Source organism: Bombina bombina, chromosome 6 (genome assembly GCF_027579735.1).
Source record: "Bombina bombina isolate aBomBom1 chromosome 6, aBomBom1.pri, whole genome shotgun sequence".
Lineage (NCBI taxonomy): Eukaryota > Metazoa > Chordata > Amphibia > Anura > Bombinatoridae > Bombina > Bombina bombina.
The window spans coordinates 351,672,541-351,689,799 of NC_069504.1; the positions used below are offsets into that span (position 1 = coordinate 351,672,541).

At 38.1% G+C, this 17,259-nt stretch overlaps 1 protein-coding gene across 1 annotated transcript in view; it reads right to left on the reverse strand.

The window, feature by feature from the left end:
• The window catches only part of REEP2 (receptor accessory protein 2), a 178,437-nt gene that overhangs the window by 85,236 nt on the left and 75,942 nt on the right, over positions 1-17,259 (reverse strand). The window contains exon 6 of the mRNA XM_053719819.1: positions 10,253-10,400. Coding sequence (XP_053575794.1) covers positions 10,253-10,400 — 148 coding nt within the window. The remainder of the gene's footprint in view (positions 1-10,252; positions 10,401-17,259) is intronic.

A 17,259-nucleotide genomic window follows, 5' to 3' on the forward strand; every position in this document is an offset into this window, starting at 1 on the left:
TCTGAAAAATGTTTAACTTTCCCCTTGCGTTTCCCCAACATAGGAAAAGCAGATAATGCCACAAATACTGCAGAAGATACCTGTGCAGCAAAATCTGCAGGCAAATAACTCCTCCAGGAGGCTGAGAGGAACTGCGGGGCAATGTATGTGATGCCATAGAGGCTTGGGACATTTGAGGAGAAAGCTGTGGCATTGCCTGAACAGCATCATCCTGAGAGACATTTGGCTCAGAGGGCAACAATTTATCTTTAAATTGAAGTGTTCTAGCTAAGCATGCAGCACAGCATTGCATAGGCAAAACAATTTGTGCCTCAAGGCATAACAAGCATTTGTCAAAAGACACAGAGTATTGGTCCATGTCCATAATACTAAATAAAAAATTCCCCAAATTGTAGAAATTTTTTAAATACACTGTCACTTTAAGAATTTTTAATACCACAGCCGCTTATCGTTATGCAAAAATTATTTAAAATAATAAACTAATCAGGCCCCCTACACTTCAGACATGCCGAGGTGCCTTACCGTAACACTTATACACAAATTGGCTGCCAGAAGTCTCTAAAACGATCATATATTAGATCGACACTGAAGAAACTGAAATTTATTGACGCCGCTCCGCTCCGTGATATACGACAGCAGAGAGAAGTCGCATGACCAGCAGAGAGAGGAAACTACGCAGCAAGTAAAAGGTGCGCTTTTCCCTCTGCCTACAACACCGGAGCTTAATTTACACAAACGCTCAAGCAGTCTGTCAGCCTGTTCTAGCTAAGCAAACAAAGAAAACCAACCACCAAATTTTAGGTTTATACATAAATCCCTGTATAAAACATAAGCCACACACATACTAATAAAATATTTTAACAAAATTAGCCTAAAGAGGAAAAAACGTTCTAATAAAGGGAAGATTAACCCCTAGTCTCAACATACATAATGTGCCTGCCCACTGCCAAAGAAAATTCTGTATAAAGGATTTTAAAAATGTCCCCATCTACTGCATATGACATATTCTTCTAAAGTGCACGTCTCCAAGACCTAGAAGAGAAAAGCACTTACCTGTAGTCTAGCTGTCCGGCAGGAAGACCCCTTACAAGGTGTTAAAGCCGGCAAAGTGAAGCATGGTGTGAAAGGAGCCCCCCTGATTTCGGACTAACCAACATGAGAAAGCTGAAGAGCGCAAGCCACTCAGTAAAGCAGGCTCTGGGTCCCAACCAATCTACTAAGAGAGAAAAGAAGCCGTAGCTGGACAATCTCTTCCTGGTCACTTCATCCTACACCAGAGTTATGGAGCAATGCGCTGAACGGCTGCTAGCTGTGTTTGCTTTGGCAGATGTTTCAGGATCACTGTTTGCCTCTGTCATTCCAGGTCTTGTACCTTTTTGTACACTTTGGCTCATCTGAAAATATTTAATTCAGTTTTTCAGCTGTAGAAAAATATGAAGTCAGTAAAAAGTTATGCTAAATACATCATAATAACCGCTCACCAAACTGCGTGAAATAAAAAAACTCTTCTCAGTCAGTGTTAGGCACGCATGCAGGAAACACAGGAACGCGCAGGATCGACATGATCCTGTAGTGCAAGCTTTGGAAAACGTCAGAGGAGGGAGGGATCAGGCGGCCATTTCAAAATGGCCAGATGCAACTAGTAAGTGTATTTACTGGCAAAGTTTATTTAGCAGAAAATTGGGCTACAGTTGCGTGTAAAAATCGTTAATTAAATTAAAATAAGTAATACCATTTTTTGGGCTGACTGTCCCTTTAACAGCTTTGCTGTGGTGCTCTTTGCCTCCTCCTGCTGGCCAGGAGTGATATTCCCATTAGTAATTGGAATGATGTTGTGGACTCTCCATTTCTTAGGAAAGAAATGTTTTTTATTGTTTAAAAAGGTAGATAATCCCTTTATTAACCATTCCCCAGTTTTGCATAACCAACACTGTTATAATAATATACTTTTTACCTTGCATCTAAGCCTTTGCAAATTGCCCCTTATCTCAGTGCTTTTTACAATCTTGTATTTTAGCCAGTTAGAGCTGGTTCCTGTATAACCCTACGTTAGTGAACATAATGTTATCTATACGGCACACATGAACTAGAACTGTCTGGCTGTGGAATGCTAATAAAAGCACTGAGATAAGAGGTGGCCTGCAGGGGCTTAGAAACAGGCAGATATTTAGATTTTTAGAGGTTAGAAAGTATATTAATATAACAATGTTGGTTGTGCAAAGCTGTGGAATGTGTAGTAACGGACTACTCTCTATTTTTTAACAAAAAAAAAAAAGAAAAAGTAGACTGTCCCTTTAAAGGGCCTTAATAGTAAAAAAATGACATGCGCTAAGTCTTTATTTTTATAGCCCTTTAAGTAAACATTGTATTTAGCATGAATAAAATAAATGCTTCAAACAAATACAATTACTACATTTCTAAAAATGTTCAAAGTAAAAATACAACTTAAGCTCAGAAATAACTTCTGATTTTATATATATATATATATATATATATATATATATATATATATATATATATATATATATATATATATATATATATATATATATATATATATATATATATATATATATATATATATATATATATATATAAATATAAAACGATAGATAGTTAGAGCCCAGCACCATAAATTTCAATAGTGGCTTCCAGCCTGTGTGCCCGTTACTGTGGAGTATCAGCCACACTCCAAAAAATACAGTCCATGTATACAAAGTGTAACAGCACCACAGCACAGTCTTGCTTCTTTAAAGGTGAAAAATTCTTTTATTAAGGTACAACAACCATAAAAAGGCGACGTTTTCGGACCTACATGGTCCTTATTCATGCATATTTAAAAGACAAATGAACAAACATTTAAAAAGGGTGACTGAGCCAATCAGGGTTTGATGCTGAAAGCTAATTGGTTTAACTCATACCTGTCCAGGTATTACAATTTTCCTTACCTAAGAGCCCCCTAGTGGCACCAGAGCACATAACATATTAAAAAGAGAGAAGAAAAAATGTCTCATAAAAACAAATACAAATCATAATCCCTATTCAGACCCTTATGGTCTGAATAGGGAGTATGATTTGTATTTGTTTTTATGAGACATTTTTTCTTCTAAATGAAGTCCGCAAAACCGCCTTATCCTGATGAAAAATCAGAAAAGGAGACTCACAAGAAAGAACAGATAATTCAGAAACTCTTCTAGCAGAAGAGATAGCCAAAAGAAACAATACTTTCCAAGAAAGTAACTTAATATCCAGAGAATGCATAGGCTCAAACGGAGGAGCCTGTAAAGCTCTCAAAACCGAATTAAGACTCCAAGGAGGAGAGATTGACTTAATGACAGGCTTGATACGAACCAAAGCCTGTACAAAACAACAAATGTCAGGAAGATTAGCAATTTTTCTGTGAAACAGAACAGAAAAAAGCAGAGATTTGTCCTTTCAAGGAACTTGCGGACAAACCCTTATCCAAACCATCCTGAAGAAACTGTAAAATTCTAGGAATTCTGAAAGAATGCCAAGAGAACTTATGAGAGGAACACCATGAAATGTAAGTCTTCCAAACCATGTAATAGATCTTTCTAGACAAAGATTCACGAGCCTGCAACATAGTATTCATCACTGAGTCAGAGAAACCTCTATGACTAAGCACTAAGCATTCAATCTCTCCATACCTTCAAATTTAATGATTTGAGATCCTGATTGAAAAACGGACCTTGAGATAGGTCTGACCTTAACGGAAGGGGCCAAGGCTGGCAACTGGACATCCGAACAAAATCCGCATACCAAAACCTGTGTGGCCATGCTGGAGCCACCAGCAGTACAAACAAATGTTCCATTATGATTTTGGAAATCACTCTTGGAAGAAGAACTAGAGGCGGAAAGATATAAGCAGGTTGATAATTCCAAGGAAGTGACAACGCATCCACTGCTTCCGCCTGAGGATCCCTGGATCTGGACAGATACCTGGGAAGTTTCCTGTTTAGATGAGAAGCCATCAGATCTATTTCTGGAAGCCCCCATATCTGAACAATCTGAAAACACACATCTGGGTGAAGAGACCATTCTCCCGGATGTAAAGTCTGGCGACTGAGATAATCCACTTCCCAATTGTCTATACCTGGGATATGAACCGCAGAGATTAGACAGGAGCTGGATTCCGCCCATGCAAGTATCCAAGATACTTCTTTCATAGCTTGAGGACTGTGAGTCCCACCTTGATGATTGACATACTCTACGGTTGTTACATTGTCTGTCTGAAAACAAATAAACAATTCTCTCTTCAGAAGAGGCCAGAACTGAAGAGCTCTGAAAATCACACGGAGTTCCAAAATATTGATTGGTAATCTCGCCTCTTGAGATTTCTGAACCCCCTGCGCTGTCAGAGATCCCCAGACAGCTACCCAACCTGAAAGACTCGCATCTGTTGAAATCACAGTCCAGGTTGGATGAAGAAAAGAGGGCCCTTGAACTAAATGGTGGCAATTTAACCACCAAGTCAGAGATAGTCGAGCATTGGGATTTAAGGATATCAATTGTGATATCTTTGTATAATCCCTGCACCAAAGGTTCAGCATACAAAGCTGAAGAGGTCTCATGTGAAAACGAGCAAAGGGGATCGCGTCTGATGCTGCAGTCATGAGACCTAAAACTTCCATGCACATAGCTACTGAAGGGAATGACTGAGACTGAAGGTTCCGACAAGCTGAAACCAATTTCAGACGTCTTGTCTGTTAGAGACAAAGTCATGGATACTGAATCTATTTGGAATCCCAAAAAGGTTACCCTTGTCTGAGGAATCAAAGAACTTTTTGGTAAATTGATCCTCCAACCATGTTTTTGAAGAAACAACACAAGTTGATTTGTGTGAGATTCTGCAGAATGTAAAGACTGAGCAAGTACCAAGATATCGTCCAAATAAGGAAACGCTGCAATACCCCGCTCTCTGATTACAGAGAGAAGGGCACCATGAACCTTTGAGAAGATCCTTGGAGCTGTTGCAAGGCCAAAAGGAAGAGCAACAAATTGGTAATGCTTGTCTAGAAAAGAGAATCTCAGGAATTGATAGTGGTCTGGATGAATTGGAATATGAAGATAAGCATCCTGTAAGTCTATTGTGGACATATAATGCCCTTGCAGAACAAAAGGCAAAATAGTCCTTATAGTTACCATTTTGAATGTTGGTATTCTTACATAATGATTCAAAATTTTTAGATCCAGAACTGGTCGGAAAGAATTCTCTTTCTTTGGTACAATGAACAGATTTGAATAAAACCCCAGACTCCATTCCAGATATGGAACTGGCACTATTACCCCAGATGACTCCAGGTCTGAAACACATTCAGGAAAGCCTGAGCCTTTACTGGGTTCACTGGAATGCGTGAGAGAAAGAACCTTCTCACAGGCGGTCTTACCTTGAAATCTATTCTGTACCCTTGAAACAATGTTCTAAATCCAATGATTTTGAATTGAACTGATCCAAACATCTTTGAAAAATCGTAATCTGCCCCCTACCAGCTGTGCTGGAATGAGGACCGCACCTTCATGCGGACTTGGGGGCTGGTTTTGATTTTCTAAAAGGCTTGGATTTATTCCAGACTGGAGAAGGCTTCCAATTGGAAACCGTTCTTTTAGGGGAAGGGTCAGGCTTCTGTTCCTTATTCTGATGAAAGGAACGAAAACTGTTAGCAGCCCTAAATTTACCCTTAGATTTTTTTATCCTGAGGCAAAAAAGCTCCCTTCCCCCCAGTGACATTTGAAATAATAGAATCCAACTGAGAACCAAATAATGTATTACCTTGGAAAGAAAGAGATAGCAATGTTGACTTAGAAGTCATATCAGCATTCCAAGATTTAAGCCATAAAGCTCTTCTAGCTAAAATAGCTAAAGACATATACCTGACATCAATTCTAATGATATCAAAAATGGCATCACAAATGAAATTATTAGCATGTTGAAGAAGCTTAACAATGCTATACACATTATGATCTGGTACTTGTTGCGCTAAAGCCTCCAACCAAAAAGTTGAAGCTGCAGCAACATCAGCCAAAGAAATAGCAGGCCTAAGAAGATTACCTGAACATAAATAAGCTTTCCTTAGAAAATATTCAAGCTTCCTATCTAAAGGATCTTTAAAAGAAGTACTATCTGCCGTAGGAATAGTAGTACGTTTAGCAAGAGTAGAGATAGCCCCATCAACTTTAGGGATTTTTTTCCCAAAACTCCACTCTATCAGCCGGCAAAGGGTACAGTCTCTTAAATCTTAAAGAAGGAGTAAATGAAGTACCCAAAGTATTCCATTCCCTAGAAATTACATCTGAAATAGCATCAGGAACTGGAAAAACCTCTGGAATAACTACATGAGGTTTAAAAACCAAATTTAAACGTTTACTGGTTTTAATATCAAGAGGACTAGACTCCTCCATATCTAATGCAATCAACACCTCTTTTAGTAAAGAACGAATAAACTCCATCTTAAATAAATATGAAGATTTGTCAGTGTCAATATCTGAGGCAGAATCTTCTGAACCAGATAGATCCTCATCAGAGATAGATAAATCAGAATGTTGGCGGTCATTTAAAAATTCTTCTGATTTATGAGAAGTTTTAAAAGACCTTTTACGTTTATTAGAAGGTGGTATAGCAGACAGGGTCTTCTGAATAGAATTAGAAACAAATTCTCTTACATTAACAGGAATATCCTGAACATTAGATGTTGAAGGAACAACAACAACAGGTAATGGACTACTACTAATGGAAATAGTATCTGCTTTTGAAAGTTTATCATGACAACTAACACAAACTACAGCCGGAGGAACAGTTACCACAAGTTTACAACAAATGCACTTAGCTTTGGTAGAACCGACATCAGGCAGCAGCTTTCCAGAAGTAGATTCTGATCCAGGGTCAGATTTGCGACATCTTGCAATATGTAATAGAAAAAACAACATATAAAGCAAAATTATCAAATTCCTTAAATGACAGTTTCAGGAATGGGAAAAAATGCAAACAGAACAAGCCTCTAGAAACCAGAAATAATGTCAAAAAGACTGGCGCCAAGTATGACGCCCACAATTGACAATTTTTTTGGCGCCAAAAACGTCTGCAACAAACATGAGCGTCATAGATGACGCAACTACGTGAAAACTCTCGCCGTCAACTACGACACCGGAAATGACGTCATAAACGTCAAACGTAATTTTCGCACCAAAAAAGTCTCGCGCCAAAAATGACGCAATAAATTCTAGCATTTTTTGCACTCGCGAGCCTAACAGCCCGCAATTTAGAAAGAAAAGTCAATTTGAAAAATTTTCAGGTAAGAAAAAATGTATTCATATGCATTTCCCAAAAAATTCAACTGACAGTCTGTAAGAAGGAAATATACTGATTAACCTGAATCATGGCAAATATAAGTATAAAACATATATTTAGAACTTTACATATAAAGTGCCAAACCATAGCTGAGAATGTCATAAATAAAATAAGACTTACTTACCCAAAGACACTCATCTACATAAAGTAGATAGCCAAACCAGTACTGAAACGAGAATCAGTAGAGGTAATGGTATATAAGAGTATATCGTCAAACTGAAAAGGGAGGTAGGAGAAGAATCTCTACGACCGATAACAGAGAACCTATGAAATAGATCCCCGATAGGATGACCATAAAATTCAATAGGCAATACTCCCTTCACATCCCTCTGTCATTCACTGCACTTTGAGAGGAAAACCGGGCTTCAGCCTGCTGCAAAGCGCATATCAACGTAGAAATCTATCACAAACTTACTTCACCACCTCCATAGGAGGCAAAGTTTGTAAAACTGAATTGTGGGTGTGGTGGGGGGTGTATTTATAGGCATTTTGAGGTTTGGGAAACTTTGCCCCTCCTGGTAGGAATGTATATCCCATACGTCACTAGCTCATGGACTCTTGCCAAATACATGAAAGAAATATATATATATAAATAAATAAAATAGAGAGATAGATATATTCACACACATACATATCACGATACATCTCATTTTAAAACATGAGGAATGTGAGGTAGAGGACACTGGAGAACAAAACTATGTAATGGTCAAGTTATAGGGGCACTGTACTCAAAAATGTTCTATCATCCATATGAAAGCGCAGCATTCAAAAATATTGACATTTTTATTGGCTTAATAAATATGCTGTTTCTTTTCATTTTAAATGAATAAACCAGTATGAATTATGCACATCCTACTAATAATCATTTACTTATACGTCCTTTCCTATTAATACTGAAAAAGCATCAGACATTGAACATTTGCAAGAATTAGCCATCAGTGAATGAGCATTAGCAGGAAGTACTTTTAAGCCAACCAGTAGGGAGTACACAACTGACACAGCCATATACATTTCACATTTAGCATCACATTTTGTTCCTCAAAAAATAAAAAGGATTCAGCATGTTTAGACGTTTTTATTTTAAAGGGATAGTTTACTGGATTTGTTTTATTGTTTAAAAATCTAAAGTGGGCAGTCTGCAGGGGCATAAATACAAGGTAATCACAGAGGTAAAAAGTATATTAATATAACTGTTTTGGGTAATACAGGGATTATCTATCTTTTTAAACAAACATTTTCACGTAGACTGACCCTTTAAGTTCTAAACTAATCTTTTGAAAATACTAAATGTAAATAAGGTTGCCCAGAGCGGAGGGAAGAACAAGAGTAAGCAATGAATTGTATCCATGCATAAGCATATTTCTTTCCTATGGCATGGAGAGTCCACAATTTCATTTGAATTACTAGTGGGAACCAATACCCAAGCTAGAGGACACTAGGGAGGGAGAACAAGACAGGCGGACCTAAATAGAAGGCACCTCCGCTTGAATTACTTTCTCCCAAAGGAAGCCTCAGCCGAGGCAAAAGTATCCAATTTGTAGAATTTGGAAAAGGTATGCAATAAGGACCATGTGGCCGCCTTGCAGATTTGCTCCACAAAAGCTTTATTTTTGAAAGCCCAGGAAGAAGATACAGCCCTAGTGGAATGAGCCGTAATTCTCTCAGGAGGCTGTTGTCCAGCTGAATGACTGGGGATTATGTATAAGGGAAGTAACACTTAAAGGGACAGTAAACCTTAAAAATAATGTTATATAATTCTGCACATAGTGCAGAATTATATAACATTATTTAGGTGCTATAGCCATAAAATCATTGTTTACCTTTTAAAATGTAAAAATGTCAGCGCTTTTACAGACCCGCTCTCTGCTCTCTGCTGAGCGGGTCTGTAATATTCAGTCAGCGCATCGGGCCAGCTGTATAGTCACAGCCCGTCCCGACCGCGCCATAGCACTAAGTGCAGCTCACTCCTGTAACAGGAGCGAGCTGCACTTAGTCTTATGGCGCGATCGGGCTGGGCTGTGACTATACAGCTGGCCCGATGCGCTGACTGAATATTACAGACCCGCTCAGCAGAGAGCGGGTCTGTAAAAGCGCTGACATTTTTACATTTTAAAAGGTAAAAAATGATTTTATGTCTATAGCACCTAAATAATGTTATATAATTCTGCACTATGTGCAGAATTATATAACATTATTTTTAAGGTTTACTGTCCCTTTAACAGCTCTGCTGGGGTGCTCTTTGCCTCCTCCTGCTGGCCAGGAGTTGAATATCCCACTAGTAATTGGAATGAAATTGAGGACTCTCCATGCCAGGAAAGAAAGAAATTTATCAGGTAAGCATAAATTTTGTTATTTGAGCCACTCTTGATGTCAGTGAGCCACAAGGTCTAAAATGATGCACAATTTGTCTGTACAACAAGCAACGCTGTCCTCCTGTTTTATATGTTGCCACAAAAGGCACAAACGTTAATATGTTTGAGGCATGTTTTTTGCCCCCCTGTGAACACTCCATCATGAGAGTCCACAGAATATTTTTCCAGGGTGGCGAAAAAATAAAATTCCCCAAATACAATTAAGTCAGTGGGAACATGTGCAGCAGGAGATTACTGCTTGACTTACAAGTAAGCTGCACATCATTTAAATATGATGGTTCATTAACATCAGAACAGTGAATAATATACCTGCTTATATCTGGATATTTTTGTTTAAAGCCAGACAAGATCAATAAGAACATGTTTACAAATAGTAACCATACACTTTGGTTTTTAAGATTGTATTCTTAGTAAAGATGCATACACAGTACTAAATATAGACCGTTTTCTATAAATATTCTTTCACTAAAAAAGGTGAGAGGCTAAGGCTTATTAACTATCTGGCGCTGGGTACCTGGATCCACATGAGTTTCCATAAAGCTACTGGAAGCACTGCGTAGCCGAGGCTCTGAATTCTGCATGTGACCAACTTCATTTTCCGCAATCAAAGTCAGGTCCTGCATGCTAAAACTGCGCAGTTTTTCCGACAGAACTCCTTGGCCCTTAAAAGTAGAAATGTAACAACACAGTTCACACACAATAGGATTAGTTTAAAGGTCTATTACTTTTATTTATTTAATGGACATTAAACACTGTGTAATTACAAGACATTTATGTTGTGTTGTTATAAAATAACACATCAGCTAAGCCTTAAAATTTATAAAACAAATTAACATCCATTTTACTGCAATTATTTTGAATAGCCAAACTCCACCCACGGTTTACATTAGTTGGAAGAGCCAATCTGAGCTTTAGTTCACAGACAACAAGGCTAGCTACTGTCAAAGTTAGTATAAAAGTATCTTGTTTTGCAGTTCTTATCTGACAAAGCCAGTTAAGGACATATATGTAGCATTGTTAGCCTTGAGAAGTCAGCAGGGCACATTTCAGAGAATTAGAAATTTCCCGATAAATTCATTTCTTTCATGGTGGTGAGAGTCCACGATTTGTTACATATGGGATATACATTCCTACCAGGAGGAGGCAAAGTTTCCCAAACCTCAAAGACTATAAATACCCCACCCACCTCACTCATATCTTAGTTTAATGTATAGCCAAGAAGTGAGGTATAAAAAAGGAGTAAGAAAAAGCCATAAATAAAGGAACAGGAAAAAAGATGTGCACTGTTAAAGACAACCCATAATAGGGAGAGGACCTCATGGACTCTCGTCACCATGAAAGAAATCAATTTATCAGGTAAGTTCTTACATAAATTATGTTTTCTTTCATATAGGTGGCGAGAGTCCACAATTTGTTACATATGGGATATAATACCCAATAATATAATATACCCAAGATGTGGAAGACCACGAGTAACAAAATAAAAAAGGGAGGGATAAAATATAAACAGCTTTTTTAAACTGAAAAATAATATCCAAAATAAAGTATTTTAATAACTAAAAAACCTGAAGAAATTTTTATAGGCAACAGAATCAATGAGTGACCACTGCCTGAAGAATCTTTCTACCAAAAGCTGCTTCTGAAGAGGCAAAAACATCAAAAATGGTAAAATTTGATAAAAGTATGCAAACAAGACCAAATGGCTGCTTTGCAAATTTGATCAACTGAAGCCTCATGGCAACTGATCTTGTAGAATGAGCAGCAACAAAGAGGGAACAATTTCCCTGTTAATGTTATAATTAACAACCTCTGGCAAAAATGTTAAAGCAGTCCGCAAAACTTCTTTGTCTTAATGAAAAATCAAGGAAGGTGTTTCACAAGAAAGGGCGGATAATTATGAAACTCTTCTAGCAGAAAAGATAGTTAAAAGAAACAAAAAAAAACTTTCCAAGGAAGTAGTTTAATGTCTAAAGAATGCATAGGCTCTAAAGGAGGAACCTGTAAAGACTGTAACACTAGATTGAGACTCCATGGAGGAGAAATAGATTTAATTACAGGATTTATTCTGGACAAAGCCTGAACAAAACAATAAATGTCTGGAAGATGAGCAATCTTCTGGTGAAACATAAGAGAAAGAGCAGAAATCTGTCCTTTCAAAGTACTGGCAGATAAGTCCTTATCTAAACCATCTTAAAGAAACTGGAGAATTCTAAATGTATGCCAATAATTTTCTTTAGTGGAACACCAAGAAATAGAACTTTTCCAAACTTTATAATAAATTTTCTTGGAAACAGGTTTTCTTGCTTGAATCATAGTATTAATTACAGAGTCTGAAAAACCTCTGTGACTGAGAACTAGGCGTTCAATCTCCACGCCATTAAGTTCAGAGATTTTATGTCTAGATGAAAGAAGGGACCTTGAGAAAGAAGGTCTGGTCTTAGAGGAAGACCCCATGGCGTGTAGCTGGACATCTGAACTAGATCGGCATACCAAATCCTGAGAGGCCATGCAGGAGCTATCAGAAGTATAGATGATAGTTCCATCTTGATTTTTTTAAATCACTCTCGGTAGTAGAACTAGAGAAGGAAATAAATAAGCATATTGGAATGACCAAGGGACTGCTAGAGCATCTGTCATTTCTGCCTGAGTATCCCTTGACCTTGCAAGGTATCTGGGAAATTTCTTATTCAGACGAGAGGTCATGAGATCTATATGTGGAAGACCCGAGATCTGAACAATTTGTAAGAATACATCCTGATGGAAAGACAATTTCCCCGGGTGAAGTGACTGACGGCTGAGATAATCTGCCTCCCAGTTGTCCACACCTGGGATGTGAATCGCAGTGATAAGTCAGGAATTGTTTTCTGCCAAAGACAGTATCCGGGATACTTATTTCATCGCTAGGTAACTTTGAGTTCCCCCTTGATGATTGACATATGCCACTGATGTGACATTATTTGTTTGAAAACGAAGGTAAAGTTTGTTTTTCAAAAGAGGCCAAGCTTGAAGTGCTTTGAAAAGAGCACAACGTTCTAAGATATTGATTGGAATCTTTGTTTCCTGAATACTCCAAACTCTGTGCAGTCCGGGACCCCATACTGCTCCCCAACCTGTGAGACTTGCATCTGTTGTAATCACAGACTAGGTAGGTCGAACAAAGGAGGGCCCCTGAAACAATTGGTGGTGGTTTAGCCTCCATGACAGAGAAAAACGATTGTTGGGATCCAAGAATATTAGTTGTGATATTCGAGTATAATCCTTGCACCATTGGCACAGCATGCAAATTTGAAGAGGTCTCATATGAAAGCAAAAGGGATCGTGTCCAATGCTGCAATCATTAGGCCTAACACCTCCATGCACATAGTCACTGAAGGGCATGATAGAGATTGAAGGTTCAGACAAGCTGAAGCTAACATTATTCATCTCTTTTCTGTTAGAGAAAGAGTCATGGACACCGAGTCTATTTGGAATCCCAAATAAGTGACCTTTGTCTGAGGAATCAAGAAACTCTTTAGAAAATTAATCCTCCAACCATATTTTTGAAGAAACAACAATAGTTGAGTCATGTGAGATTCTGCTAAATGATTGAGCTAGAACCAAGATATCGTCCAAATAAGGATACCCCACAATACCCTGCTCTCTGATTACAGATAGAAGGGCACCGAGAACCTTTGAAAATATTCTTGGTGCTGTTGTTAGGCCAAACAGAAGAGCAATCACTGCCATCAATTCTAGATGTGAGACACATGTTAGAAAAGCCTGAGCTTTCAATGGATGCTTTGGAACATAAGTTAAATAAAACCATCCCCTTGGGGGTTTGATTTTGAAACCAATTCGATATCCCTGTTAAATTATATTCTGAATCCAGGGATTTTGGACAGATTCTGACCACGTTTTCTGAAAAAGTTTTAATCTGCCCCCTACCAGAAGAACTGGACTGGGGGCCGCACCTTCATGTTGTTGTCTGGACAGGATTAAGTTTCTCGAATTGTTAAGATTTATTCCAATTGGAAGAAGGTCTCCAGGGGGAAGGCTTCTGATCTTTGGTTTGAAAGGAACAAAAATGATTTGGAGCCTTGAACTTCCCCTTAGATCTATAACCTTGAGGTTAAAAAACAGACTTACCTCCAGTAATGGAAGAAATTATAGAATCGAATTGTGAACCAAATAGATTCTTACCCTGAAAAGAAAGATAGTAACCTCATCTTAGAAACCATATCAGCATTCCAAGTTTTAAGCCATAAAGTTCTTCTAGAAAGAATAGCTAAAGACATACGGCTAGATTTAGAGTTTGGTGTTAGCCGTCAAAAGCAGTGTTAAGGGGTCCTAACGCTGCTTTTCACCGCCCGCTGGTATTTAGAGTCAGCCAGGAAAGGGTCTACCGCTCACTTTCTTTCCGCGACTCCAGGCTACCGCAGATCCCCTTACGTCAATTGCGTATCTTATCTTTTCAATGGGATTTGCCTAACGCTGGTATTTGGAGTCTTGGAACAAGTGAGCGGTAGACCCTCTACCGACAAGACTCCTACCGACAAAAAAAAGTCAGTAGTTAAGAGCTTTATGGGATAACGCAGGAATATAAAGCTCTTGACTACTGTGCTACAAAGTACACTAACACCCATAAACTACCTATGTACCCCTAAACCGAGGCCCCCCCCACATCGCAAACATTATAATAAAAAAATGTAACCCCTAATCTGCCGACCGGACACCGCCGCCACCTACATTATATGCCTATGAACCCCTAACATCGCCGACACCTATATTATATTTATTAACCCCTAATCTGCCCCCCCCAACGTCGCCGCTACCTAACTACAATTATTAACCCCTAATCTGCCAACCGGACCTCGCCGCCACTATAATAAATGTATTAACCCCTAAACCGCCGCACTCCCACCTCGCAAACACTAGAATGAATTGTATTAACCCCTAATCTAGGATTCTATCAGCCAATCAGAATTAAGGTAGGAAAAATCGGATTGGCTGATTCAATCAGCCAATCAGATTGAAGTTCAATCCGATTAGCTGATCCAATCAGCCAATCAGATTGAGCTCGCATTCTATTGGCTGATCGGAACAGTTTAGCTAATTGTAGGTAATTTATTTAATTAATTTAATAGTAGTGTCGTGTTAGGTTTAATTGTAACTTAGGTTAGGATTTATTTTACATGTAATTTTGAAATTATTTTAACTAGGTAGCTATTAAATAGTTATTAACTATTTAATAGCTATTGTACCTAGTTAAAATAAATACAAAGTTGCCTGTAAAATAAATATAAATCCTAAAATAGATACAATGTAATTATTATTTATATTGTAGCTATATTAGGGTTTATTTTCTAGGTATTTAGTTTTAAATAGTATTAATTTAATTATAGGAATATTATTTAGTTTAATTTAAATTATATTTATGTTAGGGGAGGTTAGGGGTTAATACATTTATTATAGTAGCGGCGACGTTGCGGGCGGGAGATTAGGGGTTAATAATTGTAGGTAGGTGGCGGCAATGTTAGGGAGGGCAGATTAGGGGTTAATACAATTTATTCTAGTGTTTGTGAGGTGGGAGTGCGGCGGTTTAGGGGTTAATACATTTATTATAGTGGCAGATTAGGGGTTAATACTTGTAGTTAGGTTGCAGCAACATTTGGGGGGGCAGATTAGGGGTTAATAAATATAATATAGGTGTCAGCGATGTTAGGGGCAGCAGATTAGGGGTTCATAGGGATAATGTAGGTGGCGGCGGTGTCCAGAGCGGCAGATTAGGGGTTAATAGTATAATGCAGGGTGCGGCAGATTAGGGGTTAATAAGTGTACGGTTAGGGGTGTTTAGACTCGGGGTTCATGTTAGGGTGTTAGGTGCAGACTTAGAAAGTGTTTCCCCATAGGAAACAATGGGGCTGCGTTAGGAGCTTAACGCTGCTTTTTTGCAGGTGTTAGGTTTTTTTTCAGTCCAAACTGCCCCATTGTTTCCTATGGGGAAATCGTGCACGAGCGCGTTTTGCCAACTTACCGCTACCGTAAGCAACGCTGGTATTGAGGGTTGAAGTGGCATTAAATTATGCTCAACGCTCACTTTTCTGAGCCTAACGCAGCCATTCAGACAACTCTAAATACCAGCGTTGTTTAAAGGGTGCGCTGGGAAAAAAAGCAACGTTACCGACAAAACTCTAAATCTAGGCGATAGTTTTAATGTTAATTTTGACAATGTCAAATGCTGCATCACAAATAAAAAGATTTGCTTCTTGTAGTAAATGTATTACATTACAACATCCAGGGTCTGAAGAAAATTGCTGAGCAAGATTAGAAAGTCAAAAAGTAGAGGTGGCTGCTACATCAACAATAGATATAGCTGGTCTAAGAACATAACCAGTATGTAAATAAGCCCTTCTCAAAAAAGATTCAAGTTTCCTATCTAGAGGATCTTTGAAAGAAGTACTATCTTCTAATGGAATCATAGTACACTTAGCTAGAGAAAAAATAGCCCTCATCTACATTAGGGATAGTTTCCCATAGCTCCAATTTAGCAACAGGTAAAGGATACAATGTTTTAAACCTAGAAGAAGGATTAAAAGTACCACCAGGCTAAGACCATTCTTTAAAAATAATATTAGAGACTGCATTAGGAACAGGAAATATCTCTGGAATAACAATGTTAGATTTAAAAAAGGAATTTAACTTGTTACAAGGAATATCCTCAGAAGGTTTAACTTCTTCAATACCTAACGTGACTAAAACTTCTTTTAAAAGAGAACGAATGTGCTCAATTTTAAATAAAAAAGATTTATCTGGTTCTATATCAGATGAAGGAGACTCAGTATCAGAGGAATCATCATTATGAGAAGATACGTCAGTATTATTCTGATAAGTACAGAATTTACTAGATGAAGGCAAAACATGGGCTGATCTCTTACGCTTATTTGAAGGCGGAAATTCAGTCAGAGCCTTCTCAATTGAAGCAGCAATAAATTTCTTAATTGCTGGGGGTACACCATCTACATCCATCTGTGAAATTGAAACAGAAGTAGCATTTGAAACCATAGGGACCTCAGTAGGTCGTGATAAAAACAATATACATGAGTCACATAAATTTGCTGAAGATGGCACTTTTGTACACTTAGCAAGCATTAGTAGAAAGGTGTTCAACAGACTCGGGTCCTATGGTGATTTCAGGGACAGAAGTAGGTTGTTCCATTATGGCAGAGGAAAAACAAAACATTCAGAAAAAAGTAAAATTAATTGCAATTTTATAGAAAAAGCAATCTTATGCTTAAAAAGATTTTGAGGATTTGGGAAAAGTCTTTGCAAATATAATTAAAATACTCCTTAAAACACTTGTAAAAAGAGCTTTAAGTATAATAATTTATGCAGGAAACATAAAGCCCCTATAAATTTTGAGGCACTGAGCCGATGTAAAGCGCGTCTATTTAAAGGCCAAATTAATGTGCGAAATTGCGGCAAAAAAAAAGCAAGCGTAAATGACGTCAAAGATGGCGGGTTTGAAAGACACGCTATTCGGCG